This window comes from Pochonia chlamydosporia, chromosome 4 (assembly GCF_001653235.2).
Source record: "Pochonia chlamydosporia 170 chromosome 4, whole genome shotgun sequence".
Taxonomy (NCBI): Eukaryota; Fungi; Ascomycota; class Sordariomycetes; order Hypocreales; family Clavicipitaceae; genus Pochonia; species Pochonia chlamydosporia.
In genome coordinates, this window is record NC_035793.1 from 1,500,111 (window position 1) to 1,525,399 (window position 25,289).

General features: G+C 49.9%; 8 protein-coding genes across 8 annotated transcripts; 4 read left to right on the plus strand and 4 right to left on the minus strand.

Moving 5' to 3' along the window:
* Window positions 1-750: 750 nt before the first annotated feature.
* On the minus strand, window positions 751-1,502 carry VFPPC_07875 (Superoxide dismutase; the record flags this gene model as incomplete). The annotated part of the gene is made up of 3 exons (XM_018286673.1): window positions 751-873; window positions 929-1,396; window positions 1,455-1,502. The coding sequence occupies 3 exons, from the start codon at window positions 1,500-1,502 to the stop codon at window positions 751-753; spliced, it is 639 nt and encodes a 212-aa protein (XP_018143397.1).
* A 1,359-nt stretch (window positions 1,503-2,861) lies between these two features.
* Window positions 2,862-3,857, minus strand: VFPPC_14322 (hypothetical protein; the record flags this gene model as incomplete). Its single annotated transcript, XM_018292091.1, has 2 exons — window positions 2,862-3,381; window positions 3,442-3,857. The coding sequence occupies 2 exons, from the start codon at window positions 3,855-3,857 to the stop codon at window positions 2,862-2,864; spliced, it is 936 nt and encodes a 311-aa protein (XP_018143398.1).
* A 692-nt stretch (window positions 3,858-4,549) lies between these two features.
* Window positions 4,550-5,818, minus strand: VFPPC_16008 (SpvB domain-containing protein; the record flags this gene model as incomplete). Its single annotated transcript, XM_018293761.1, has 1 exon — window positions 4,550-5,818. The coding sequence occupies one exon, from the start codon at window positions 5,816-5,818 to the stop codon at window positions 4,550-4,552; it is 1,269 nt and encodes a 422-aa protein (XP_018143399.1).
* Window positions 5,819-6,498: 680 nt separating this feature from the next.
* On the plus strand, window positions 6,499-8,131 carry VFPPC_07877 (amidohydrolase family protein; the record flags this gene model as incomplete). The annotated part of the gene is made up of 3 exons (XM_018286674.1): window positions 6,499-6,784; window positions 6,840-6,971; window positions 7,041-8,131. The coding sequence occupies 3 exons, from the start codon at window positions 6,499-6,501 to the stop codon at window positions 8,129-8,131; spliced, it is 1,509 nt and encodes a 502-aa protein (XP_018143400.1).
* A 1,526-nt stretch (window positions 8,132-9,657) lies between these two features.
* On the plus strand, window positions 9,658-11,682 carry VFPPC_07878 (tyrosinase 2; the record flags this gene model as incomplete). The annotated part of the gene is made up of 8 exons (XM_018286675.1): window positions 9,658-9,821; window positions 9,873-9,949; window positions 9,997-10,079; window positions 10,142-10,189; window positions 10,243-10,605; window positions 10,661-10,815; window positions 10,868-11,465; window positions 11,524-11,682. 8 exons carry the CDS (start codon window positions 9,658-9,660, stop codon window positions 11,680-11,682), a joined length of 1,647 nt encoding a protein of 548 aa, XP_018143401.1.
* Window positions 11,683-12,489: 807 nt separating this feature from the next.
* Window positions 12,490-13,320, plus strand: VFPPC_07879 (short chain dehydrogenase; the record flags this gene model as incomplete). Its single annotated transcript, XM_018286676.1, has 1 exon — window positions 12,490-13,320. The coding sequence occupies one exon, from the start codon at window positions 12,490-12,492 to the stop codon at window positions 13,318-13,320; it is 831 nt and encodes a 276-aa protein (XP_018143402.1).
* Window positions 13,321-13,665: 345 nt separating this feature from the next.
* VFPPC_07880 (HET domain-containing protein) lies at window positions 13,666-16,523 on the plus strand (the record flags this gene model as incomplete). Its single annotated transcript, XM_018286677.1, has 2 exons — window positions 13,666-14,833; window positions 14,899-16,523. The coding sequence occupies 2 exons, from the start codon at window positions 13,666-13,668 to the stop codon at window positions 16,521-16,523; spliced, it is 2,793 nt and encodes a 930-aa protein (XP_018143403.1).
* A 2,976-nt stretch (window positions 16,524-19,499) lies between these two features.
* VFPPC_07882 (sugar porter (SP) family MFS transporter) lies at window positions 19,500-21,341 on the minus strand (the record flags this gene model as incomplete). Its single annotated transcript, XM_018286679.1, has 3 exons — window positions 19,500-20,263; window positions 20,316-20,902; window positions 21,043-21,341. The coding sequence occupies 3 exons, from the start codon at window positions 21,339-21,341 to the stop codon at window positions 19,500-19,502; spliced, it is 1,650 nt and encodes a 549-aa protein (XP_018143405.1).
* Between the last annotated feature and the right edge of the window lie 3,948 nt (window positions 21,342-25,289).

Sequence of the window (25,289 nt, forward strand, 5' to 3'; positions counted from 1 at the left end):
AGCTGAATTCTCATCAACAACAATATGACAAGGCCAGAACCTCACCTACAGTTGACTTTCGTGACGACACTACAGTCATGCCTCTTGCCGAACCCATTTCGGCCCGCAACTTGAACTATCCCTACACCGTTCGAACTGTGTTCCGGGATACAAACACCCACAGTCATGGTCCATGCCGTCGTGCAACACGGTCACCATGTCGAGTTGCACTAATGTCAGTGTATTGACAGTTCTGGGTCAGTTCGTGTTGCGAAACCACCAAAAAGAGCTGATCACAACTGCGATGGCCCGACAACGAACTCATACTCACGGCATGTATCCATGACTAGAAGAAGTCGTCCTGTTGAGCAACACAAATCACGCCAGATATCACGAGTGTATAGACAAGACCCTGGCACGTACATGCATCGGCAGCTGGTTCTGGCCAATTTCGGAAATTATCCAGGAACAGGACCTCAGTGGCGTAGCATATATACGAGATGTGTAACTAGGTCGCGTGGCAATGACGCTACAACAATGCTGGTTGTGCTGAATGTGGGAAGGGTGCTGTCACCGCCTCGGGGAGCGATCTTGGTGACGTTGTGTAGTGGTGTTAATCGAACAGAACTTAGACATTGGACTCATAATTATGATCATTTGATCAATATTTGGATTTGGAAGCGAGCAACAGCGACACACCGCCAGATGATATGATATGCGGGTAAAGTGTGTGCTAATCTGTGTTTTCATCTCCCCTACCCAGCAGACAATTTAGATGGAAGCCTTGAGAATCTTGAATACATCGTCGCGACCTCCCTGGAAGCGAGACTCAGCCGTCTTCCAGTTGATGACCTTCCAGATGTTGTCAACATACGCCGCCTTACCATTCAAATACTACAAAGAACAGTCAGCAACAACCATGTGCCATCATCACAGAGTCAAACCTCACCTGCAAGTAATAAGCATGCTCCCACATGTCCACCCCAAAAATGGGCACCTCCCCTCCCACAACCGGATCCTGATCCTTGGTCGTCACAATCCTCAAGCTGCCACCGTCCTTGACCAACCACCCCCATCCACTGCCCTGCAGTCCCAAAAGCGCCTTCGTAAACGCAGCCTTGAACTCGTCAAAGCTGCCCCACGTCTTGCTAATAGCAGCCATCAAGGTTGCCGCACTCTTAGGATTAGCCTCAGCAGAAGTAGCGGGAGCCAAGTTCTCCCAAAACAGCGAGTGGTTAATATGGCCGCCGCCATTGAACTTGATTGCGTTCTGGAGAGCAATCTGCCCGGCAATATCGTTGGATGAGGTGGCAGTTGCGTATGTCTTGAGCGCGTTGTTGAGGTTTGTCACGTATGTCTGGTGGTGCTTGCTGTGGTGGAGCTCCATGATTTGCGCGGAGATGCTAGGCTCCAATGCCTATGTGTCACAGAGGTTAGAAATATGCATGTTTACCTTGATGGGTTGATAGACGAACATCGTACGCATAGGGCAGCTTGGGGAGGCTGTAGATTCCGACAGACATTGTGATGTTGTTGAGGTGTGAGACTGACGGGCCGGAGGGTAAGTGAGCAAGGAAAGAGGATAGAAATGGTAATAAAAGATCGAAAATCATATTGGAGGGAGAGAGAGCGGAGGAGCTTATTTGAGATTAATACCGTTGGGAACCGATGATATCACATCTTGGCTTTTGTCGCATGCAATATTAGCAATGGACCACGTCGCATCAGGCATCTTCACCTTATCCTCGGCTCGGGCGGATCGGACCAATCGATAAGGTCTAATACACAACAGGCATGATATGTCAGCAAGTTCTTCACCACGTCTGTGCTTGTGGTGTGGTGACGAGTTGTTTTGTTTTGTCGGGATTTCGGAGCATTCCCGCGCAAACTTGCTCATGACAATTACCACAATGGGAAGATGCGCAGGTTGGCGTGGAGTCGTGATTGGCTTCTTTGTTTCTTGGAGTCGTGGTTTCCACCTTTGCGACATGAACCTGGATGGCTGTGTCAAAGAAGGTGTTGTGAATGTGGTGAGGGAGAATGAGCATGTCTTGGTTTCAGCAAGAGTTCACAGCCTTTTTGCGATGGTATATTTGGACGCCTTGCTCCCAAAGTGTCGGCCGTGTGGTTGACGAGGGAGGTTGTTGCAGTCAAACTTTGTACAATATGTGCGGACCAGAAGTCACGAATAGACCGCGAGGAGGTGCGCTGGCCGCCCTCAGTGCTCCTAATGGCGCGAAAATATCTGGATTTCTTCAAGGCGATCTGGCGTTCCACACACCTGGAAAGCCTGGAAGTACGGAAGCTACACACGCGAGACTTACTCCAGGCGAAGAGTGTGGTCTTGTTGATTTGGAGAGGCTCCGCGTCGTTATCCAGTATGTACCAACCCTTTGCAAACCATGGCCGATAAAACAAGGACAAAACCTCTAACAAAGAATAGCTCAAGCGGGGACATGACAAAAAGTGCTAATGACTGTGGTCTGTTCCGGCAATTTATGCTCCCAGCCGCTCGAATGTCTAGTGAGTACATCGAACTGCCGCTCGACCTGCCACTGTCATTGGAAGTTGGAAATAGCGGAATAATAGGAAGGCGTGTGTCGTTGTCGTCGAGATTACAATCCGGGTCAGAGGTGGTGATTGCGGAGGGTATTGTAGGATTCAACTTCTTTGAGCCGTCGTTGTAACTAGGCACCCCGTCGCTGAGCCACAACATATCGACTATTGCTTCAGCACCAATGTAAATAGTAGCGGTTTTTCGTCAGGACCTTCAGCAAATTGTATAGTCACTATTGTACTGATAGATATACTGGAGTATTGGAATATGGCATCTCATTAGGGTATTCTACATGCAACAACTCAACAAGTCTACGCAGATACTATTACCTTCTCCCAAAAACTCTCCTCATAAAAGACTTCCTCTTCTTGCCACTAACCTTTGGCTCCTTCTCTTTTATCTCCATGCCTCGTATTCTCCACAGCAAGCCAACAAGACTAGACACGATAACCGACTCCAGCCGCACATCTTCCTCGGTGAAATTTTCAGGTACAAGCAAAACGCCTTCGCTTTGTGGTACAAACAAAGACCCATGGTAGCCAATGTGATGATAGATAGCCTTGATATTAGAATCCCGCGATACAGGACTGGTTTCCTCCCCAGGCTTGTCGTCGTTCAGTTGCAACAAAGTATATCGAAGGGTGCCATAGTCAAGCGGGTGTATTTGCCATTCATAGATGGCAGACTCATTAGGTAGCGAGAATCTGAAATACGGAAAGTGTAGGGCCCCGACGTTGGTCTCCAGGCTGGGTAGCGGGTACGTTGTTGTGACGTTGATGGTATCAGATTGTTGGTCACTAATGACCGATAGTAGACTGAAAATGTCCGTCAACATGGGAAGGACGCTGGAAACGTTCCGTTAGCAGCAAAACTTGATACAATTAATTGGCTGCTACAATACTCACATGTTAATATGAGGAGTTACTTCAGCCTGGTCTCCTCTGTGCACCGTGGCAGAAATGTCTCCCCCATCTCGAATCTTTTCAATATCAAGACCAACGGCGTACTCTGCCTTGGCATCCGTGGTCGGGGATGTCATGGTATTCAGCCTCGTCTTGAATAGCCTACTTCCCATGAGTGCCTTGCCGGTGACTTGCTCTCCGCCAACAGGCGAGTGATCAACAACCTTTCTGTACTGCGACCCAGCCTCGTAAACCGATAGATTCAGCATGCTATGTTTCGGGATATACAGCACCCTGGACAAATGGTCCGGCACTGCTGCCGGTTTTCGACCCAGTCCACTATCAAGATCGACATTAAATAACCGGTCCCTCTGCATCGAGGTTGTGAGGATCTCGAAAGTCCCAGAGACCTCCCCCATGTTGTATGCTGCCGGGAAACAACGTCCGGAAATCAGCCTCTTATTGGTTTGCCGTTGTCAAAACAAGTCCAAGTTAGATCTGCGATCTATCGGTGCCTGCAGGCTTGGCGTATCATGTTGCTGAGTGAGCGTCTGTGAAACCGACTCAGGCAGCGAGTCAAGCAGAAAATAACATCTCAAATGCAGTTCTCTCAACTTCGATGGAGGTGAGATTTACCGCCGGCTCATGTTACCTTGCCGATGATTAGGCTTATGGAGCGGCTGATGGGACAAATGGGGGTGCTTGGAATGTGGAAGCCTAAGAATGGTGGACTCTCATCAACGACTAGTGGCACAACTCGCACGAGGTCAATACCCGACAAGTTGAGTGGGTAGGGTGGAGAATCTTGGGATAGATGAGGGAGGAAATGCAACCTTCAGTTAATTGTGGCCAGGGTTGAAGCCTCTCCATGTCAACGAAAAACACCTACGTGAGTATTGATCCTTTCTGTATGAACTGATATGGGATGCAAAAAATGCTCAGCCCAACTCAGTATCATCTGACTGTGTACACAAAGATAAGCTAAATCTCGACTTAAACCCCTTTATGCTTAAACGACCATGTTATACTTTCGAAAACCAGAAAACTCCATATATGCTCATTTATCACATTTCTCATACCCATTTAGTCCAACAAGACATTGCTAAGAGTTTCAATCCAAGCCAGTCTCATCCCAATCGACCCATCGCCGAATCACCTCGTCCACCTTCCTTATACCATCCCTTGTAGCCTTCACCTCGAACCACTCTCGATGATCTCTCCCACATGCGTCGCATAGCGACATATCTGCACGTAACCCCATCCCAGCTAATTCAATATGAATCAAGCGTTCGACCCGTCGACAGTGCGGCGTCATGCGAGGCGTGCGGCTCATGCCAGGGCCGTCATTCACGGCCGCCACATAAGGGTAGTATCGCAGCATCTCAATGTCATATCCACATTGTCGTTGCCACTGATTCATTCTCCGCTGTACATTTGCTGCACGCCCTATCTTGAGTAGCATTGTCTTCTTGTCGCCCTTGTCGCTTGGGTCTGCAAAGGTCGAAACAACGTCACTTGGTCGCCGTGAGCGCGCAGGATATGACGATGGCGGTGCTAATAATGATCGAGCCGCAGCGACAGGTGGTGGAGATTGCTTTGACGCAGGGGTCAGCCAAAACATGTAAATGTAACCAGCCTCTTCTGAATCCGTATGCGGCTTGGCAAGTTCAGTCATGAGTGCCGAAGCCGTTGTCATGTCTAGCGAATCTGGGATCAAATCTTTGAACTGTGCGGTTTGTGAAGTCGCTGATCGGCCTGACCGATAGGATGCCTTGCCTGGTGAGGCGTTTGGCGTCACAGTTCTCTGGTAACTTTCCGATTTGCCATTCCGATAAGGTCTGTTCTGCAGATTTGGCATGGACGCCGAAGCTGGTTTTTGGATCGGTTCCGGTTGCGGTCGTGGCTTCGGTCGCGCAGGTTCGTTCACTTCTTCGAGTGGTATGGTGAAGCAGAAGCAAAACTGAAGCTTCGGTGGTGCTTTTGGCCGTGATGCCTTTACTGTCGTATTTGATGGCGGTCTCGCATGTTGTGCACTCTGCCGCAATGTATTCTTCTCCTGAAGATGTACCACTCCCAGACGGTCTGCGAGTGTATCCAAGCTCGAGCGTTCCTCTAGGATAGGTTTTGTAGTTCGTCTTGGCCCCGGACTTGATTTTGCACTGTGGCTGGCTTGTTCCTTATGCTGCCAGCAATACAGGCTCTCGTCGCTTAGATCTATCTTCGGCCATCGGTTTCTGGGTGCTAGCGAAGCCTGGGAAGGCCTGCTGATGGGCCGTCTACACGGCCTCCCGTTCGAAGTTATACCACGACATGTCGAACTTGGGTTCTTGGAATCGGCGCGGTCAAGGTGTGATTCGGGGGTGTTGGCGACGAATGGCATAGTTACGGGCCATTCAACATGCGAAGACGATGTTATGTCGACATTGAGAACTATGCAAAGTCGAAATAGGCTTTGGATCGAGTCTGAGCTTGGACAGCGCCATCAATGGCTGTGAACCACGGGTCATGACTCCGTAGGCTGCCACGAGGCCGCCGAGAAGCCCATGGTTCACATTTGTGTGAATGGTTGGGCTTCGATCGTTGGCTTTGAAGGTGGCTGGGACTTCCACTTGGCGTTTAGCGGGACGCGCCGAATCATGGTGGGGTTTGACGTGACACCAGACTCCAAGGGGGAAGGAGGGACCATGCGACAACTTCCTGCCAAGCCTGAGCTGTGAAAGTCAATCTTGTCTTGAATCTGCGATAATTTAACATCATCATTATCTTCGCAAAATCGCCAATCTATCACCAGTAAAGCGACCACAACTTCCATGGCTTCCTTTCAATTACCCCGCACATTGGCTAGCTCCTTATATTTCGCGATGGCCCGTATCGTAAGCGACGACGCCGCCGCCGATGTCATCTTATGTTGTTGTCGAGCGCAACCTTAGGGTATTCCTGGACCGTGAATAACCCAAAGTATCAAGCAAGAGTTCGATAACAGTAGGCCGGTTTGGTTTGAAGTTATTACACACGACATTCTATGCTCGTCAAGCTTTACTGTCGCACTGTTGAGACAAAATGCCAGGACCATCATCATTGTTGCTACAAAATGCTACTATCCTCGTGCCAAAGGGCGCTGGTGATGACCACGTCATCCCTCTTCAGAAGCATTCACTTCTAGTCGAGGGAAACAAAATCACTCGCATAGCTCCTCACATTGATCCACCGTCGTCGTTGACGGAAGTAATTGACTGCACCTCGAAGGTCATCAGCCCTGGCTTTGTCGATACGCATCACCATGTTTGGCAGACGCAGTTGAAAGGCAGGCACTCCGACCATACCCTGCTGAAATACTTTGCTCCAGGTACAGTACTCACAACAGGCAGACGTCATGGTCTTTGCAACTAATGGCTTATTAGGTAACATGGCGGCTCATAGCTACGGGCCTGAGGATGTTTTCTGGGGTGAACTGGGAGGGTGCCTCGAAATGCTACATGCCGGAACCACGACAGTTGTAGATCACGCTCATGTAGCCCATACGTCAGAGCATAGTAAGTGAGAAGATACCATGTGCTGCAAACATGTGAATAATCTTAGTGACAGCTCACACTCATTCTTAGTTACCGCCGCTCTGGCTGCGACTGTCTCGTCGGGGATTCGATCAATTTTCTGCTACGGTCCCATTGCAAGGATCAAGACTTGGAAACCTACGCTCCAAGTTGAGCAGCCACTGCTCCCAGATTGGTTTTTTGAGCAGATTCGAAGTCTTTGCGAATCCGAGCCCTTCGGCGATGGCCGTGTGACCATGGGCCTTGCTTTCAACTCCTTTCATCTGCCGAAAGACGAAGTCATTGACCTGTTCAAGGAGGTTCGTAGATTGGGCATCAAGACGATCACGTCACACTACGTGCCCAGCATGTTCCCTGGAAATTCAACCGTGGACTTGCTTGAGAGGTATGGACTTCTTGGACCAGATATCCTCTTGTCGCACGCCACCGGGTTGAGCGCCACCGATGCAGAGAAACTCCGAAAAGTCGACGGCGCCCTCTCTTCCACGCCAGATACGGAGCTTCAGATGGGTCACGGCTGGCCCGTTTGCTTCCAAGGCAACGTTAACAGCATTAGCTCCTTGGGAGTAGACTGCCACAGTAACAGTGCAGGCGGCATTGTCGCTCAAATGCGCGTGGGCCTCCAGGCAGAACGTGCGCGACGCAACAACAAGACATTAGAATCAGGCAAGACGCCGGGTAAGATCAGCCTCTCCGCACAGGACGCATTCCAGCTGGCTACTATCAAGGGCGCCAAGGCTATCAAAATGGCCGACAGGCTTGGATCTCTGGAAGAGGGGAAAACTGCCGATATCGTCGTGTTCGACACATTGGGCCCCGGCATGATCTGTGCAGCCGAAGAAGATCCTATTGGGGCCATTATCTTCCATTCTTCATCTGCCGACATTGACGCCGTGATTGTGGACGGCCAGGTCCGGAAGCGACATGGTCGACTCCTCACCACCCAGCTCGACGTAACGTTGGCTCCCAATCTCAAGCCAAAGAAACATGAAGTGGTATGGCGAGATGTGGCTGTCGAACTTCTCAAAAGTCGCGAGAGAACCCTTGACGCCGAGAAGACCAGTGGAGCTGACGATCGAGAGGCGGCATTCGAGCACGTACTGAAGCTCTTTGGCAAGACGAAGGAAGATCTAGATCTATAGTCAGTTGGGAGATTCATGACGCATTGCTTCCTTGGGTAGATACCGCTGTACAGCAGCTTCTCCAAAAAGGGTACTTAGCAAAAGAATACTTATTTCTGCTCAGGGTGTTAGACTAACTTGAAGTCTCCGATGGCTTGGTTGCTCGGCTACGATCGCCACAACGCCACGGTCATATGACCCTGTTGAAGAATAAAGGAGCATTGATGAGGCGTTCTCTCGAACATATACCGCAAATTCATCAACAAATGATCGACTCAGAGCTTTACTTGGCCATTTGAACCCCTCCGTATTCGTCAACAATGTCCATTGTGAGGTTACTTATGGTCAGCCTAATTGAACTGAGACCATGTCTTTCATTGGATCACAGTCTACCAATTAGCATGAGCGATCCTCGATGGCGATTTCTTTGTTTACAGTCGCCTTACATGATTGGATTCCTTTTGCAAGCTCCAGTTAGCTGCAGCCTGCTTCAGCTCTCAAGCCAAACCAAGACGTCGTGGTCATCGAGAAACGCCGAGCTTATAAAAAGCACACCCTCAATAAGAAAGGACAGTGACGTAGTGACGACAGGGTGACGGATCAAGTACCGAGCTGACAGCTCCCTCAATTATTCTTTTAGCACTGTACATATTGCGAGCAAACGGCAAACAAACAGTGCAACTGAACCGACGTTGCGTGAGCAGCAACCAACAATGATGGCTTCAAGCCACCCTAATAGTCCAGCTGCACAGAGGTCTATTCGGCACCCCATGACGCAAGGGCAAGACCAATTGGTCACTCCGTTTTTCTGAACCGTTAATGCATATACGAACATGCCGGGTTCAGGCTCAAAACATAGCGGTGTGAGGCACAGCCAGCGAGTCTAGATTGGGAGCGGCTAGCCGCATTGCGATCAACAAAGGAAAAAGCAACGCCAGACAAAAATAGATGGCTTGGCAACAATGTTGAAATATTCAACAATTCAATTGCCGGCAGGTCAGAACGGAACGAATACAGTCATTGTGGCTTTCCGTTTTACATATTCGGTAGCATTGAGTCGAATGGAAAACTTGATTCCTCATATTTTTAGACAATATCAGAGGCATCTATTCGTCTTACAGCCTTCGCATCAAAGCCTCTTGCAGAAATACTGGGGTTGCCAAAAACAAAAGGTCTCACGCTCAAACTCCACCCCTTTTTCATGCCGAAGGCGCGCTGCGTAGGGCTGCGGCAGGGAGGTGCCGATCAGGTTACAAATACGGGATGAGCATGCGCCTTTCTCGGCGTTGATACGATTGGTACAAAATCACCGGTCATGCTACTGCGTGTCGTACCTGAGTGTCTCTTGGGTACCGATCGGTAAATGTTGGCGGTAGAAGGCTGTAATATATAAACATCCATAAAGTAATGTCTTGGTTTACCCCTTTCTTTGGTAAAAGCCTGGCAATGGTACTGGGTGCAGGTTGCCTTATCTTTGTTGTGATCTACTAGTACTTCTTGCACATACTGAGAGACGGATTCTCCCTGTTTCGCCGGATTCTTCTACAATGGCGTTCAAAACTGCCATCTTGGTTTTCGGATTAGGGGCAGTACCATGTGCTTTGGCGCAGAATCCTTTTCCTATAACCGGTGTTCCTGTTAGCAAGGGGACGAATGGTGTTCCACTAAGACGTAATATCAATGATTTATATACCGCTGGCGGTGCTCAATGGTATGAGTAACGTCGATGACCCTTCTGGAGTGTATTTTGACAATGTAACAGGGATCTCTATATCCGAGCGCTGTCATCAATGCAGCAGGTCAACTACGCAGAACCTCTTTCTTACTTCCAAATTGCAGGTATGGCACATCTCTATCTGTCGTGACTGTAAATACTGACGAAACAGGTATTCATGGACGTCCGTTCATTGAGTGGAATAATGCTGGCCCGCCAAGTTTTAATGGCTGGGGAGGGTATTGTCCTCATGGTGTAAGTTTCCCTAGCCAAGAATCTCTCTCTGGTTCTTATCACTCACTCCTTTCATCATACAGGAAGAACTCTTTTTGTCTTGGCACAGGCCATACGTACTACTCTTCGAGGTAAGGTTATGTTACGCCCAACACCAATTGACCCCCTTCCTAACGGTTCCCAGCAACTGCTTGTAACCCATGCCAAACAAATTGCAGCAACATACCCTCAGCAACACCGCCAGCAATATATGCAGGCCGCAGAACAACTGAGGGCCCCTTTCTGGGACTGGGCCGCTAACACTGCCGTTCCTTCGGCCACAGTCCCCACGACTTTGCAGGTAAATTTTCCAAATGGGCAGAATCTGCAGAAGCGTGCAATTAGCAATCCGCTGTATACATACAAAATACCTCAAGAGGTTCTAAACGGCCAATACGGTCCTTTCGATCCAGCGGGCAGGACGCAGGTCCTTCGATGCCCAAGTCCGCAAAGTTATCCAGGAACAGCCAACAGCGCGCTGGCCGGCAGACCATACAAACAATGGGTGGTTAGTATACTCAATCACTGAACCACATGAACAGCTACTTACCGGTGTACTCTAGTATGACACATTTACTCGTGCACAAAACTTCTCCAACTTTGCGTTGACGGGTAGCCTTTCCGTCAGTCTGGAGCTTATCCATAACACCATCCATATGGACTCAACCTGCAACCAACAATTTAGCAATCCGGAACTCTCGGGTTTTGATCCTTTGTTGTGAGTACCATAGCCAAGACACATAGCTGCCTCAAAAGCTCATCATGTCCAGCATGCTACACCATAGCAACATAGATAGGCTATGGGCGTACTGGCAGGCCATCAAGCCAGATCAGGACATCTTTCACGATTCCTACTCAGGGCAGTCACGGTTTGCCTCTGCACCAGGCACAACCATCACATCAAAATCTCCATTGCAGCCGTTTGTTGGAGCTAACAACGGGGTCCATACCACCGAGTCCGTGCGGTCTATCAGGAACTTTGGGTATTCATACTTAGGCTTAGAGTACTGGAGGAAAAGTCCAACCCAGATGCAGCAAGATGCTACACGACTCATCAATCAGCTGTATTCATCGGGTTCCACCAAACCAAAACGGGCTGCAGCCCGCGCGGAAACAGGACAGGTCAAGAGATTCTTTGCCCGTGTTAGCTTAGACAGGAGTGATGTAGAAAGACCCTGTGACATAGCAGTCTTTCTCAACGGCACGTGGGCTGGCGGATTCTCGCTCATGGCTCTACCAGCATCTGGTAGGATCAGCGCAGGTCTCTCGCTTGATACTGTGGTCCATGGACGGAACGGATTTTCAGCAATGGCCCTAGACTCGGCGATGAGCACGATGAGTCAGTCGATTGAAGTAAAAGTTATGCAGGTGCGTGAGTTATCTAAAACACAAGCGAGCAAAGAGCTGATCAGTTCCTTATCTTTAGCGGGGAGGCAAATTTGTTTCCAACGTGCGAGGTTTAAAGGTGGTATTAGAGAATGTGATAGTCACACCACCGGCAACAGACGACCAATTCCCAACGTACTCAGATTCTACACTGCGGACGTTGGATATGAGTGGTAAGAGTCGGAGAGGGCATATTTAGCACATTACTGTGCGTTTTGGGCTTGTCTTTTTGGAGGTATAGGCACCGGGCATGGAAAAAGTCGACAAGGAAGTCATGGGAGCCAGCTGGTTTTGGGTCTGTGTTTAGATTGTCAATAAGATGGGTTGTGTATTTAGGTACAAGGCCAAATAGACTAGCCGAGTCTCTGCGGATCAAGTAGTTAAGAATGAAAATATGTTTATCTGTAATTTCTTTCAAGATGTCTTGGCACTACATAAGTACGATATGTTTCATTTCGTAAGAATAGGCTAGCTATGATTGTCTTTCCAACCATAACCATGAGATTTAAGGCACAAAATAGTGGCAATATCTTGTCCCATGTAGAGCTAGCTCGATCTGGCGAAGCGGCATGAGTGCGAAAACTCCCCACATAAGCTCATTCAACGAGTCTCCAAACACTGACGCTTTTTCAACAGCCTCGTGTTTTAGGATTCATAAGTCCGCAGAGTTCAAACTCCGACCAGCAACAGTATCGCATAACGCAAGTCCTCAGCAAAGACCGCAAAGTCCGATTTCTGTCCCAATGAGGCAAGTGGAGACGTCGCCGACGCTAGCGGGCCGCTCGCCGCCAAGATTCCAGTGCAAACGACGCCGCCAAAATCTCCACTCATCCGGCGCCGAAATCACGAAATCGCGGACATTGTAAATATCCAGACTGATTCGAGTATAAATGACAGGATGTGCCTTCTAATTGTTAAACACTTTGATTCAACAACAAATCACCCAACACAAAGACAATTTGACTCTCAGCACATCTCCAACACTTAATACACAACTCGCTTCACCATGGCTTCCTCATCTCCCTTCAAGTACAACAAGCTCCAGGGCCGACGAGTCCTCGTCCTTGGTGGCTCCACCGGCATTGGCTTTTGCGTAGCTGAAGCCGCCGTTGAACATGGTGCCTTTGTTACAATTAGCAGTTCCAACCAGACCAAACTCGACCAAGCCGTTTCTCGCCTACAGAGCCATGCCAAGGCCGTTGGTGTTTCCCCTGATAATATCACCGCCAAGACCTGCGACTTATCCAACGAAGACACTCTGGACCAGAACGTCATTGACCTCCTTGAGTTTGCCACCAAGAACGGCAAACTCGACCACGTCGCCTTCACAGCCGGCGACGCCTTGGTTCTTCCTAAACTGAACGATGTGACCCCCGACCAACTGCGTAAGAGCAGCACCGTCCGTACCTATGGATCCATATTCGTCGCCAAGCATCTCCCCAAGTATATCAACCAGAGCGTCCAGAGCTCATTCACTCTTACTGGTGGTTCTGCATCCTGGCGCCCCTCTGCAGCTTTTGCTATCGTTTCTGGATTCGGTGCCGGCATCGAAGGCCTCGGCCGTGGGTTTGCCGTAGCCTTGAAGCCAGTTCGTGTAAATACCGTCCAGCCTGGCGCGGTGCACACGGAATTATTCAGCGGTATCCCTGAGGATCGTCTTCCTGCTGTTTTGGAGAGTTTTAAAAAGGAAAGTGTTACTGGGACTGTTGGTACGCCCGAAGAAGTTGCTGAGGCTTATGTTTACTTGATGAAGGATTCATTTGCAACTGGTGGTGTGGTTGAGTCAAATGGCGGACGACTGGTAGGCGATTCGAAAGATGAGTTTAAGTTTAGCTGAACAGTCACCAGTAATTATCAATGTTAGAATCACAGCGTAGGAATATTTTATATCTTTGAACGGCCTCAAATATGCAGTTTACAAGGGTTGTCAGACTAAGTTGTACCAGGGTGTTTCCAAAGTGAGGCGAGCAAACACCCCGCAAAGGCGTTATGCTTGCGTCCAAACGTACCTAGTTACTCACTAGCCGGGTTGGACCAGCGCACAGCGACAAACTCGAAGAGTAAGCTGGAGACTGTCATTTTGAGACGGGGTACTTTTCCGTGAAGCTGGTTGAGTTGTGTTGCGCTTCGACCGCTAAGCTTCCATCCAAATCTGTCGCAAAAGGTAGCTGGGAAACTTGCCATGGCGCCAATAGACTACTCAAAACGGGATAATATCGATACTGACTCCGAGGCTGAAGCGTCAGTGTCAGGGAAGAAAGCCGGTCCAGCATCAGCTACCACAAAGCCAACGGGCCCTCCAGCAACACAACCAAGCAACTCATCCACACGACCAATCGACTACTCCAAGTGGGACAATATTGACACTGATTCTGAGCCAGATGCGGCGATAACTAGCCGGAAGACTAGCCCCGCACCTCTTGCTGCCATACCAACGACATCCCAGGCTGGTATTGACAACTCCAAATGGGACAGTATTGGTGCTGATTCCAAGCATGAATGCATCCGAACACATGAAATCGCCAACCAAAGGACTTCACCTTCAACGTCTAAAACGCCTGGCTTGTCCACTCCGCCCGTCGATGAATGGACCAAATGGGAATCAAATACTGGAAATTCAGGCTCTGGAAACTTGGATGATGCAGTCATGACACCACGCACACACTCTCTGGCGTCCATAGAGGCATCGAAGAGCTGCAATGCCGGCACAAGTCCGATGCCAGAAACACCAGACGCTAATCTCATGGCCACTGAAACTGTGGCCCCAAAAAGCTCATCTACACAGCCGAACTTGAACCCTGGTTTGTCTCCTGTTCGCGGTGGACAAATAAATATTCTCTCCTCACCGCCAGGCCCAGATGGCCAAAGGAGTATTCTCGGGGTGCAAAAGCCTGCGTTATGCGAAGTTTGCTTCAATCTAGACCCGAATCAAGCGCCGCTGGATTCCGATCCCACACATTCGTGGGCAGTAAAGGAATACAACGTTCCTCCCGAAACGCCATCCTGCAAAATTACAATCCAAAAATCAACTTATCTACTCGAATCTGCAAAGGAGAGATGCTTCTACTGTACCGTTATTGCAACTGTTCTCGGGGCATTACACCCCGGGTGGGACAAGGAGGAGTCATTCATTCATATATATGTGGCTCAAGGCTTGCCCGTTGTGGTGAGACTCCAGTTCGGTAGACTTGCCACAAGGTCTATTGGAAGTGAAGCTCTTAGCGAGCTGGGTCTGGTGTTGCCTGACGGGGAGAAGATGAATTTTAGTATTAAGATGGCTGTTCGGGGTGAAGCCTTGGAGGCTGAGATCTACAGACCACAAATTGTTCGTCATGAAATGAGCCGCGGTGGTAAGTTACTCTTGATGACATAGTTTTACCATGGCAGATCGTATCCACTAATGATTTATCTCTAGACCTTACCTTGTTGCCACTGATAGAGTATATCGGCATCGCGAAAGAAGTCCCTCAACATTCCGGCGAAGGGAGATGCTACGAATTCATCAGAGATAACATAATCGAATGCAGGGGAAAGCATAAATGTGAAAGACAAGGACCCTTACCATTGCTTCCTGATCGCATCATCTGGATTCAAGCCAACAACACAACCCAGATCCAACTCGTAGAGCCAAAAGATATTCATGCACAATACATCGCACTCAGTTACTGCTGGGGACCAGTGAAAAAAGACACATTTCTCACAAACGCATCCTCACTTAATGAACGAAGAGCCGGTATTCAGTATAATGACTTACCACCTCTCTTCCAGGATGTCGTGCACTGCGCTCGTGTTCTGGGCATAGACTACATATGGATAGACCGCCTGTGCATTGTCCAGGGCAATGATAAAGACTTCAAACGGCAAGCTCCAAAAATGGGAGAGATCTATGGAAACGCAACACTCACCATAGCTGCGGCGTCTGCGACGTCTGAAAACGACCGTATTCTGACAGCAAGGGACGACAAATGGATTTCCGGGGCGGCAGACACCGTCGTGAAGGGTGTGGGCAAACTCTCACTGAGGTTTCGACGGCGAACGCATCCCTTGGAAACGGAAGCCTCGGGAGGTGATTATGGGAAAGTTTCTACAAGAGCTTGGATTTGGCAAGAACGCCTTCTCTCCACGAGAACCATCTTTTTCACTCCTTCGGCACTGAAATTTGAATGCCGTTGCCACTCCGTCTGGGAAGGCTCCGGTCAGAGTATGACAGGGAGATCATGGTCTGCCCGACTCGACAATATAACGCATCGCTCTTGGCTGGAGTTTGTTGAGGAATTCATGCGTCGGGACATCACCCATCCTTCTGACAGGCTCCCCGCCATGGAATCAGTCATGAAGCGAATACAAAAACTTCGTGGGTGGTCGCCTCTCTGGGGTCTGTGGCAAGATGCGGTCGTTGAAAGCTTGTGTTGGAATTCCAGTGAGAAATCCAGTTACTCCGGCAAACACTGGTGGCGTATGAATCCAGGCTATTATGCGCCTTCTTGGAGCTGGGCTAGTATCGATGGTCCGATATCTTACGTCTCTGTTAAGGCTCTGGATTTCATAGGCAAAGGTGAGACTGACCCTATGAAATACGATCTGCAGGTTTGCAGGATAGATCCTGTCAGAGGTGCAATCACAGTCGGGGCACGATATGCGACCGTGACTCTTCATTGCCGCATCTTCAACTTTGGCAAGAAACCCAAACCAACTGAAAAGAACCTCCGCTACGAGTATAGTTTGCTAAACGTCTCGTCCAGCGGAGAACCTTTTCCAATTCATCCGGATGTCGCCCTGGAACCTTGGACTGATGCCGTTGGTAGCGAAGCACTACACCCAGCGCCTGTTCGACTTCCCCGTGACAAATCTCCTCCAACGAACTCGTGGAGCGCGGATTGCGTGTGTATTTTGGTTGGAATGCAGAAACTGAGATGTCTGGTTTTGATCCTGGGGCCTTCTTTGAGAGAAGATGGGTGCTGGGAACGGGTTGGCATGGCCTCGGGACTTGAACCAGCCATCTTTGCGAGTTCAGTTGTACATGTCTGGAATATTGTTTAAGGAGTATATAAGCTCTTCGAAGGGAAGTTGGTATTTATCCTACGACTATTGCGACAGGACGAGGTCGTATAGGGACGGCCAAATGTTCTTTGGTGAATGGTATGCCTGTTACAGCCCTTACTTGTTAAGTATAATAATTAATATGACATACATACTCCGTGTGCGAGTGAAAATATCAGCTGGGCGAATAGAATGATCACCTTTGTGCCATATCGGTGGTAGAACCAGCGTCAGTGGGCTCTATCCCAGACAGAAATCAACGACTCACACACTCCCATGACTCTGGGTTTAGACTGTCCCTCTTTCAAGGCGAATGTATATTTGATTCGATTGCCTTTAGTCATAGGAAACTCACCATACTATAACAAAACTTTTATTGCCGAAAGCGCCTGGTGCACAACAGTTGTTACAAAGCAGAATCTTATCCAAAATTAAGAGCGTAAATCTTTCAAGATAACTCACTACCCCTTCCCATGTTACTACTTCACTACTAATTGTTTATAATTAAAACGCCATTAGGTTCTTGGAATCGACATGGAAACTTCCAATCTGCACCTGCCACCACCGGACCACTCACATCGCATTACGTCAGCATCCCATTCTGGCTGGCTTACCATAACGACGACAATCTTTCAACTCCCTTTACCAGTCTCACCCAATGACATAAGTGAAAGCATGTCCTCGCCGGCAAAACCAGAAGATGTCTGCGTAGGATGTCGTTCCAGAAAGAAGAAATGCGATGTACGTGAACCCTCCCAGATATTCGCACAAGCCCTCCCGGAGATAAGACCTAACCCGGCCATTGTGACAGGGAACCAGACCATCATGCGCTTCATGCCTCAAGCGAGGAGAAATATGTCTCTATTCAGGACTCACATCAGCTCGCTCTAATGCCGTCGGTCAAAATACCTGGCTGTCCGGTCTTGATCTCAGCAATGCAGCTCAATCGCAGGCATGGGATCACACACCTCTCCCACCGCAGCCACCAGCATGGATAGATCCCGCGCAATGGATGCAAATAAACACCGACTCTGGCCTGAATCTATCCTTCTTACCGGACTCATCAGACGTCAATGGCATTCCTACGCCCCAAAAGTCCAGCTCACCGTGCGATCCTCGATCACCACCTAGCACGGACAATCTTCCAGACACGCCTCTCTTCCTGGAACTCGCCGACATATATTGTGAGCGACTGTATCCATTCATCCCCGTCATCCACAAAACCAAGCTCATCGGCACAATACAATCCGGCGGTATTGACTCCATCCCATCCGCATTGGCATTTGCCCTAGCCGCCGTCACGGCATCTCACCATCCTGATCAATCCGTCCAGTCTCGTCAGGACGGCTGGTTCCAAGACGCAAAGGTGCACACAGCAAAACACATGCACGCCCCAGACCACGCCGTGCAAAGCCTACAAGCCGCTGTTCTCATAATATACCAAGCTATTTTAGAAACAGACTTTTCCACCTCGTGGATTTTACTCGGCGAAGCTTGGCGCAAGGCCGTCGCCATAGGATGCAGCCAAGTCGACGGGGGCAAAGTTAATATCATTCCGGCGCTGGGCTTCAAGCTGCGCGGCCACTGGATCGAGACGGAAGAAGCCAGGCGAGTAACCTGGATGCTATACATGTTCGATCGAGGCGTCTGTTTCTCAGTCGGGCTCATCCACGCCATCGACGACCGCCGTCTACGCATCAACTTTCCCATGCCAGATGAAATCTTCCAAGCCGCCTCGCCTACATCCCCGGAACCAACCATCAAAGACCCCATTAAATTCTCTCCCGACCTAGACACCATCATCACTTCCGTACAAGCCCACTGTCGTAACAAATCCGCCTCCATGCAACAGCTACTACTCCTGTCATACATCCTCCTCAGCAATATCAGCGAACTCCTCCACTCCCTGGACTTCGACTACGAAAAGCAAGAACCCAAACTAAACGCATGCATAGCACACCTCATCCGAATACAGCTCATGCTCCCCCACTGTGCGACAGACTTGTCCGCCGCCAAATACGAAGACTTCCCAGCCGTAGCTTGGCTGAACTTTGTGCTAACAGCGTGCACAATAATGTTGCACCACAGACCGCTCAAAGAAGGGGAAACTTTGGATGGACCTAGCTCCATGGCAACTCACTGGCCGCATTGTGTGGCTGCTGCCAGGAATAGCATCGCTATGATCCGCCAAGCATCGAGATCGTCTACGCACGTATTGATAAATGCGCATATCCCGACGTTGTTATTCACATTGAGTCGGATTCTCATTATTGAATACTTCTGCCCTTCTAAACCGGAGCAAAGGGATAGTGTGGAGGGGAACTCTGTGAAATCGGCAGAAGTAGTTAGAGATGCAGCAATCAGGGCCGACTTGGAAGTGCTAATTCTGTCATTTACACGACTGAGAGATGCTTTGAAGAATGTTGGCAAAAAGTTTTATAAAGGGCTTGCGTTTTGGGTAATGGAAGGACCGCGGGTGGCTCCAGAAGGGAAGAGGATCGGCTCTCTGACTTTGTTGCATACTTGCGGAAACTGGACCGACATTCCTGATGATCAACACATCGATATTCCCCCTTAGCGGTCAGATCTCTTGACATTTGCTTGCATATCGAAAGACACATTCCCTTAATGGATAGACTGTCGGGATGATCACGGCTAAGCCCTAGCCAGCCTCCACCTGTGAAAGGCAGGAGGAAATAGCGGCTAACCAAGGCGAACAATCACAGCGCATGAGACAAGTATTTACGAGCAAGTTAAAATATATTAGGCATCTTGACGACATCAATTGCCCAAACTGGTATCGTTCAACGTAAGTAAATCAACTAGAAAGACCGTCCCATATAAACCATTCCGCATCTTCTCATCAGCGCCCGGTTACCAGACAAACCACAGAGGCATCATAGTCAGACGCCGCGGTATGAACCATAGCGAAATCAAGGCAACCTGCAGTCTCCATATGCGTTCAAAGCATCACAATTAGGAGGTGGGGGGAGGCGTAGCAGCCTTCTCAACATCGTGCTCGTGAGCATCAGACAGCTTATACTCGGCAGCACGCTTGGCATCAACCTCGCCATGCTCAGCTCGGTCAGTCAACTTGGTCACGACCTTTGTCTTCCAAGCAGGTGTGCCGAGGTACTTGATACCGTTGGGGTCTTCGAACATGGCCTCGGTTTCTTCCAAAGTCTTTCCAGCAGTCTCGGGGAAAAGGAAAAGGACGTGGAAGAACGCAACCGTATTAAAGATGGCGAAGATAAGATACGTCTTCCACTTAATATTTGCAAGAGCCGGTGGGACGAAGAGACCAAGCGCAGTGTTAAAGGCCCAGTTTCCAGATGTCGACATAGCTACACCCTTACCACGAAGACGCAGGGGGTATAACTCCGGTGGGTAGATCCAAGAGACAGGGCCCCAGGTGGGAGCAAATGAGGCGACGAAAAGATAGGTGCAGGCAATAAGACCCTTGGCAGGGGCACCAGTGAGTTTCATAGACTGAGCTGCGACATTATTAATGCCTCCGGGAATAATTTCCGCATACGAGGCCAGGATACCAGCATTGGCATACATCCAGGTGGCCATGAGAACGGAACCGACTAAAAGAGTAGGACGACGGCCCCAGCGGTCAACCCAAAGGAGAGCCGGGATGGTCATGAAGACGTTAATGACGTAGCTAATAGACGAGGCTAGGAGGTTGGAATTTCCCTCATACCCAGCCATGGTGAAGACATTTGCAATGTAGTACACTGTTTCGAGTGAGTTAGAACTGCCAGTCATCCAGCGTTGACAAAAACTTACTCATGACGTTCATGCCAGTCAGCTGCGACCAAATTTGTGTGAAGAGGCCAATAAGCGTTCGGTTGATCATGTCAGGCTTGAATAGATCCAAGTAAGTGACGTTGGAGTGGCGACGCTCGAACTCGCACATATCCTTAATATCCTGGAGTTCCATAGCAACGAAGGGGTGGTCGGCATCACCCTTTCCATGCACAAGGGCCAATACGGCTCGGCAATCCTCCCAGCGGTCCTTGCGGGCCAACCAACGGGGGGACTCGGGCAAAATCATCATCATAAAGAAGAGGAAGACGGCAGGAATCATCTGCAAGCCCCACGGAATTCTGAAAGACTCAGCCTTCCAGCCAATAAAGTTTTGCTCCCCGATAAACGACGTGCCGTATGAAATGTAATACATGATGAGAATACCCCATGTAATAGCCCACTGTTGCATGCCGATAAAGCGGCCACGTTTGGATGGTGGGGAAATTTCAGCAATGTAGACGGGAACCTGAGCTGACTCGATACCAACACAGAGACCATTGATGATACGTCCAACAATGAGCATGCCGATATTCTGTGCAGCGCAGCAAAGTATAGAGCCAACGACCCTATAGTCAAGAGAAAAGAACAAGTCAGCTAATGTGAGACTTCTGAGTTTCTGTCCATGTGCATGTATGCTCAAAACTGGTTCTCTTGTGGCTGGAGTTGGTGTCCCACAAGCTCTTCTCGAGGGTACATTTGAACTTACCAAATGATACATCCAACCATGATGGAGTATTTACGGCCTAGGCGATCAGAGAGAGGGCCAGAGATGAGAGCTCCCAGCCAAGAGCCTGCAGCCATGGAGGCTGTGATACCTCCCTGAACCAACTCATGAGGACCGGAACATTTCTCCTGGGTGAAAGGAGGACCATGAGGACCTTGGTTGAAGTAACAGAGGTAAGACTGCTCTCCAAGCTGGGCGGACAGAGACGAAATGTCAAAACCGAAAAGGCCACCGCCCACGACTGCCACTGCAGCAATCACATAAATGTTGCCAACAACCATGTTGAACCCCCAAGCGTGTTCCCGCTTATAATCGTCTGGCGATGACAAGTGCGCTCGAGATACTAGACCAATGTCCAAAGAGACAGTTCTCTCTAGCCACGAAAGCAAGGAATCATCGCGTCAACGCGACTGAGCGGCTGGGACAGCTCTTTATATATATATGGATCAGCAAGGTCAACCACTCCTCATCTCCCCCCAGGACCAGACGCCTTTGTCACTTCTGCCAAAGCTGCTGCCAAGCTACATCAACTTTTTGGAGACACCTAGCAACACCACTAACCCCAACCTTGGCAAGTAGACCGGCATCAGGATGCGCCACACGACCCACCCCCTGGCCAGTACTTATGAGTACTGTCAGCATCCCCAGATGATGGCTGATGCAGCCGTTGGTTGGTGCGGACAGTCATGGGTGGTGAACAAGTTCTCATGGGTGTTTCTGCGCTGGCGGGAAAGGCGATTGTACAGTATTGTACATCGAGACAAGCAGCCCCTCTCTGAGTTGCTTTTGGCTGGCTCCTTCAAGACGACATGCAACAGAAAGCCCGGCCATTGGTCATTGAGTGTCAATTTTATGTTTTGACTGGTGCCGCCGAGGGCCCAGTTCGCCCAGGTCACTGACTCCAGTGTGGTTGGGCCGCATGAAAGAGGTGAGAGGCGACAGGCGTGGAAAGCGTGCCAACCAACAATCAACGAGCAGATGAAAAGAAAGTTGCCCACTACGTGGGATCGTCGCTCATGTGCAGTGGTGCGGCGACAGAATTACCCCAGTCATCGCGCCGAGCAATTGGCCGCCACTCATGAGTCCGCTGGTTCTGGGGAAATGTTTGCAGTCCAGAAAGGCCGCTTCCGTCGGCAATTTGACGTCGCCCACCTTGCCATGCATCTGATTGTGCATTTGGACGGTATCGCTGCAGCTTCTAGGCCGGCGGAGGATGCTTGTTCCGCCACGACGAAGCAATGTCTAGTGTGACATGGTCATGAGGCGACCAAGTCGACGGCAAACAGTGCATTCACACCGAAAGAATATGCTGCTAACTGTAAGAAGTCATCCTTTTAGGGAGTAGTTTGTATCCGTGCTGGTCGTCCTCTCAGAATATCTCGGGGCAAAAATTGAACGGCATTTGTACCCCGATCATCCCACCACCTAGCTAATCCAAGGCAGCACTGATTCCTGGCCACAAGCACACAGTTACCATGTTTTATTCCTAAAGCTTGAAAAGTCGTTTCGTTTTGGTGCATGAAGAGGTGTGCCTTAACATCTTCCGGTCCAAGTCGACTCTTGTAATTTAGATCTCGAAGTATACCGAGTCTCCTGGTGCTGAGCTCACAAACACCATCATGCTTCAACTCGGCCGAGGCCAGCAATAGTCGTCTGCAGCCCTGGCGGTGGGATCTCGCGCAGCAACGCCTCGCTCCACTTCCCCGGCTGTCTTCCGCATTGGCGCCAAGGATGACGTTGCCAGACCAGAAGCCAGAGCTTGACAAACAAGAGAGACTGCACAATTACCGTCACTTCTGGTTGTTGAAAATCCAACATCAATAGTAATCAGCGCCACGCCGAAGTTGAAGATTCTGGCGCCTTGGCTGACAACATAATATTGACAACTCTTTGTTGATGGTTGGTAATTACGGAACCCAGCAATTGGTGGAGAGGTTGTTTCGAAGCCTAGAAGGCCAGAGTTGCACAGTACCACCCTCAAATAATCATTTGTACCACAAGTCCTATTGCGGAGGCCGTGTGAAGCCTAAAATAGCCCAGTTTGGCGGATCATGCTGATTCGGTGCTAGTGTTCTCCTCGAGCTTAGTCGGCGTTGGAAGTTGTTCTGTGATGCTTGTACTGTCAGCTTTGCTCGAGCACAGGCAGTCGGCGTGAAGGATGGAGTGGAGAAAATGGGGGCGGCAAGGAAGACTCAGAGCGGGGATGGACAAGGGGGGAGCCTGGGGGTGTGGATGGTCTGGTTCGACAGATGGGAAGCGAGGAGACGAAGTGGACGTGGAAAATAACTTTGAAGGTTGGTGAAACAAAGCACTTGTGACTGGATACGAATACAGTCTTGAACCTTGACCAAACCAGACTAGACATTGAGTAGACTGGTTGACAGTAGCCTGGTGCCAAAAACCATCAGGTGGAGGGTAAGAAAGTAGTTCGGGTGAAGCCTGCATCTGGCCGGGGATTGTCTGATCAGGTCAAGTTCTGTATGGCTGCCAACACAGCGCCCTTGAGGAAGGAGCACCCACCGCATGGAGAACAGGCAGGTTCCATGTCCAATGTCGTCTGGTTTTGATGCAGTTGAAGTTGACACCACGAAAATAAGGCTCCCAGTTTAACAGTCGGTCTTCTCGCCAGTTGAGCCGTTCTCAACACGGACATGGACATGTCTGGCTAATTACGACCTCCACGCTTCATGTCCGTGGAAGACGGAGTTCGACACCCAACGGGGCATTGAATTTCCGCAGTTGGATAATGCAGACATCGTCACGCGCTATTCGGACTTCTTTAGCCGGCCCGAGAATTCTCCCAATTTTTCGTCAACTTGTGTTGACGACCAACAGTTCGGAGTTGCGATATAGGAGTCATATGCGCCTCGGAAAAGGTCCGTGAACCTACCTGGCCGGCCATCATTTACATGTTGGGATTGGCCAGTGACGGCAGGCTTCACTCGAATACTACCAGCGCTTTAATCACTTCATTGTTCGCATTGAGACCTTCCCGTCCATTGGGGTCTCAAGACGATGCTACTGCGTCTCTCCCAAGGATGTGGTCGAGACAGCACAAATGTCAGATGCCCTCTAGCTCATCGCCAAAGACTGTTGTTGGCCAAGGCTCCTCCAGGTGGTCTGGCTAACGTTCTCCACAGAAGGTCCGATGTGACTCCAAGTCACGACATCCTTGGGCAACAAAGCCTTTTGTTGGCCAATTACTTCCAAGTCGCACCAGATCAGTGTCCATTACGGGTATCAGCGGAGAGCTGAGGGGGCTGATCACCACAATTAAACACATGGCAAAGGACCCTGATACAAACGCTACTGCTCCATACGGTTGCATTGAAACGAGCGACAGTGGCCCACCATTTCCTGCACAAAGGCGCGGATATCGCATCGTTTGATGATGCCCCCAGAATGGATATCTTATGATATCCCCCGAAACGACAATACAAGTCTAACATCACTGCTGTTTCTTCATGTGGCTCCGTCCCTTCGGAGCAAATCGAATGCACTGTCGTCATAGGCGCAGTTACCATCCCTGCCATGCAAGCCTCATCAAGCCTTTCCAAGCCCATTCCCTTGACAGGGGCATAAAAGCGCCTCTGGCAACAACGCAGCAATTGCCATCACACGGCACTGGAGCGCCACGTCCTAACCCGAGGAACCAGGGCTGTTGTGCTTGAAAAGCGGCGCCACGGGCAGAGACCCGCCAAGGTGCAGCCAGCCTTGGCTGGCTTCACTTTTCCTCTTCCGCACCAATCAGTTGACGGGGCGCGGGGTAATCGCAGCCGAAATCAGGATTCAGCATCGGTTTCTGAACTTCACCTTGCTCAGCCAGCTCTCGCTCAGGAAACGTTCTCGATGAATCGTAAAGTGGAAGAAGCCAATTTCAGCTTTTCCGTGACGAACACCCGTAAATCTTGTCTCCACCAGCTACCACAACTGACAGTTCCATCCTCCAGCCACCAACTCTTCCGATGCAACTGTTTCCAGCCGCCAAAGTCGCTTTGTCTCAAATGGAGGGCCGGGGGTTGGATTGGTCAGTGGCTGCGAAATTGTAAGAGGGGCGAGACCACCCTGTACAACGTTGTATTGTACCGTAATGTTGTTATAAGCTTGCATCTCCAACACGAAACCCGAGAGATTGACGCTGTGTTGCCATGGCCACACCCTTACAGCTCGGCCGCACTTGATGCGCCAGCTTGCCGAGATCCTGGTGGTCACAAGAGGGGATTTGACCT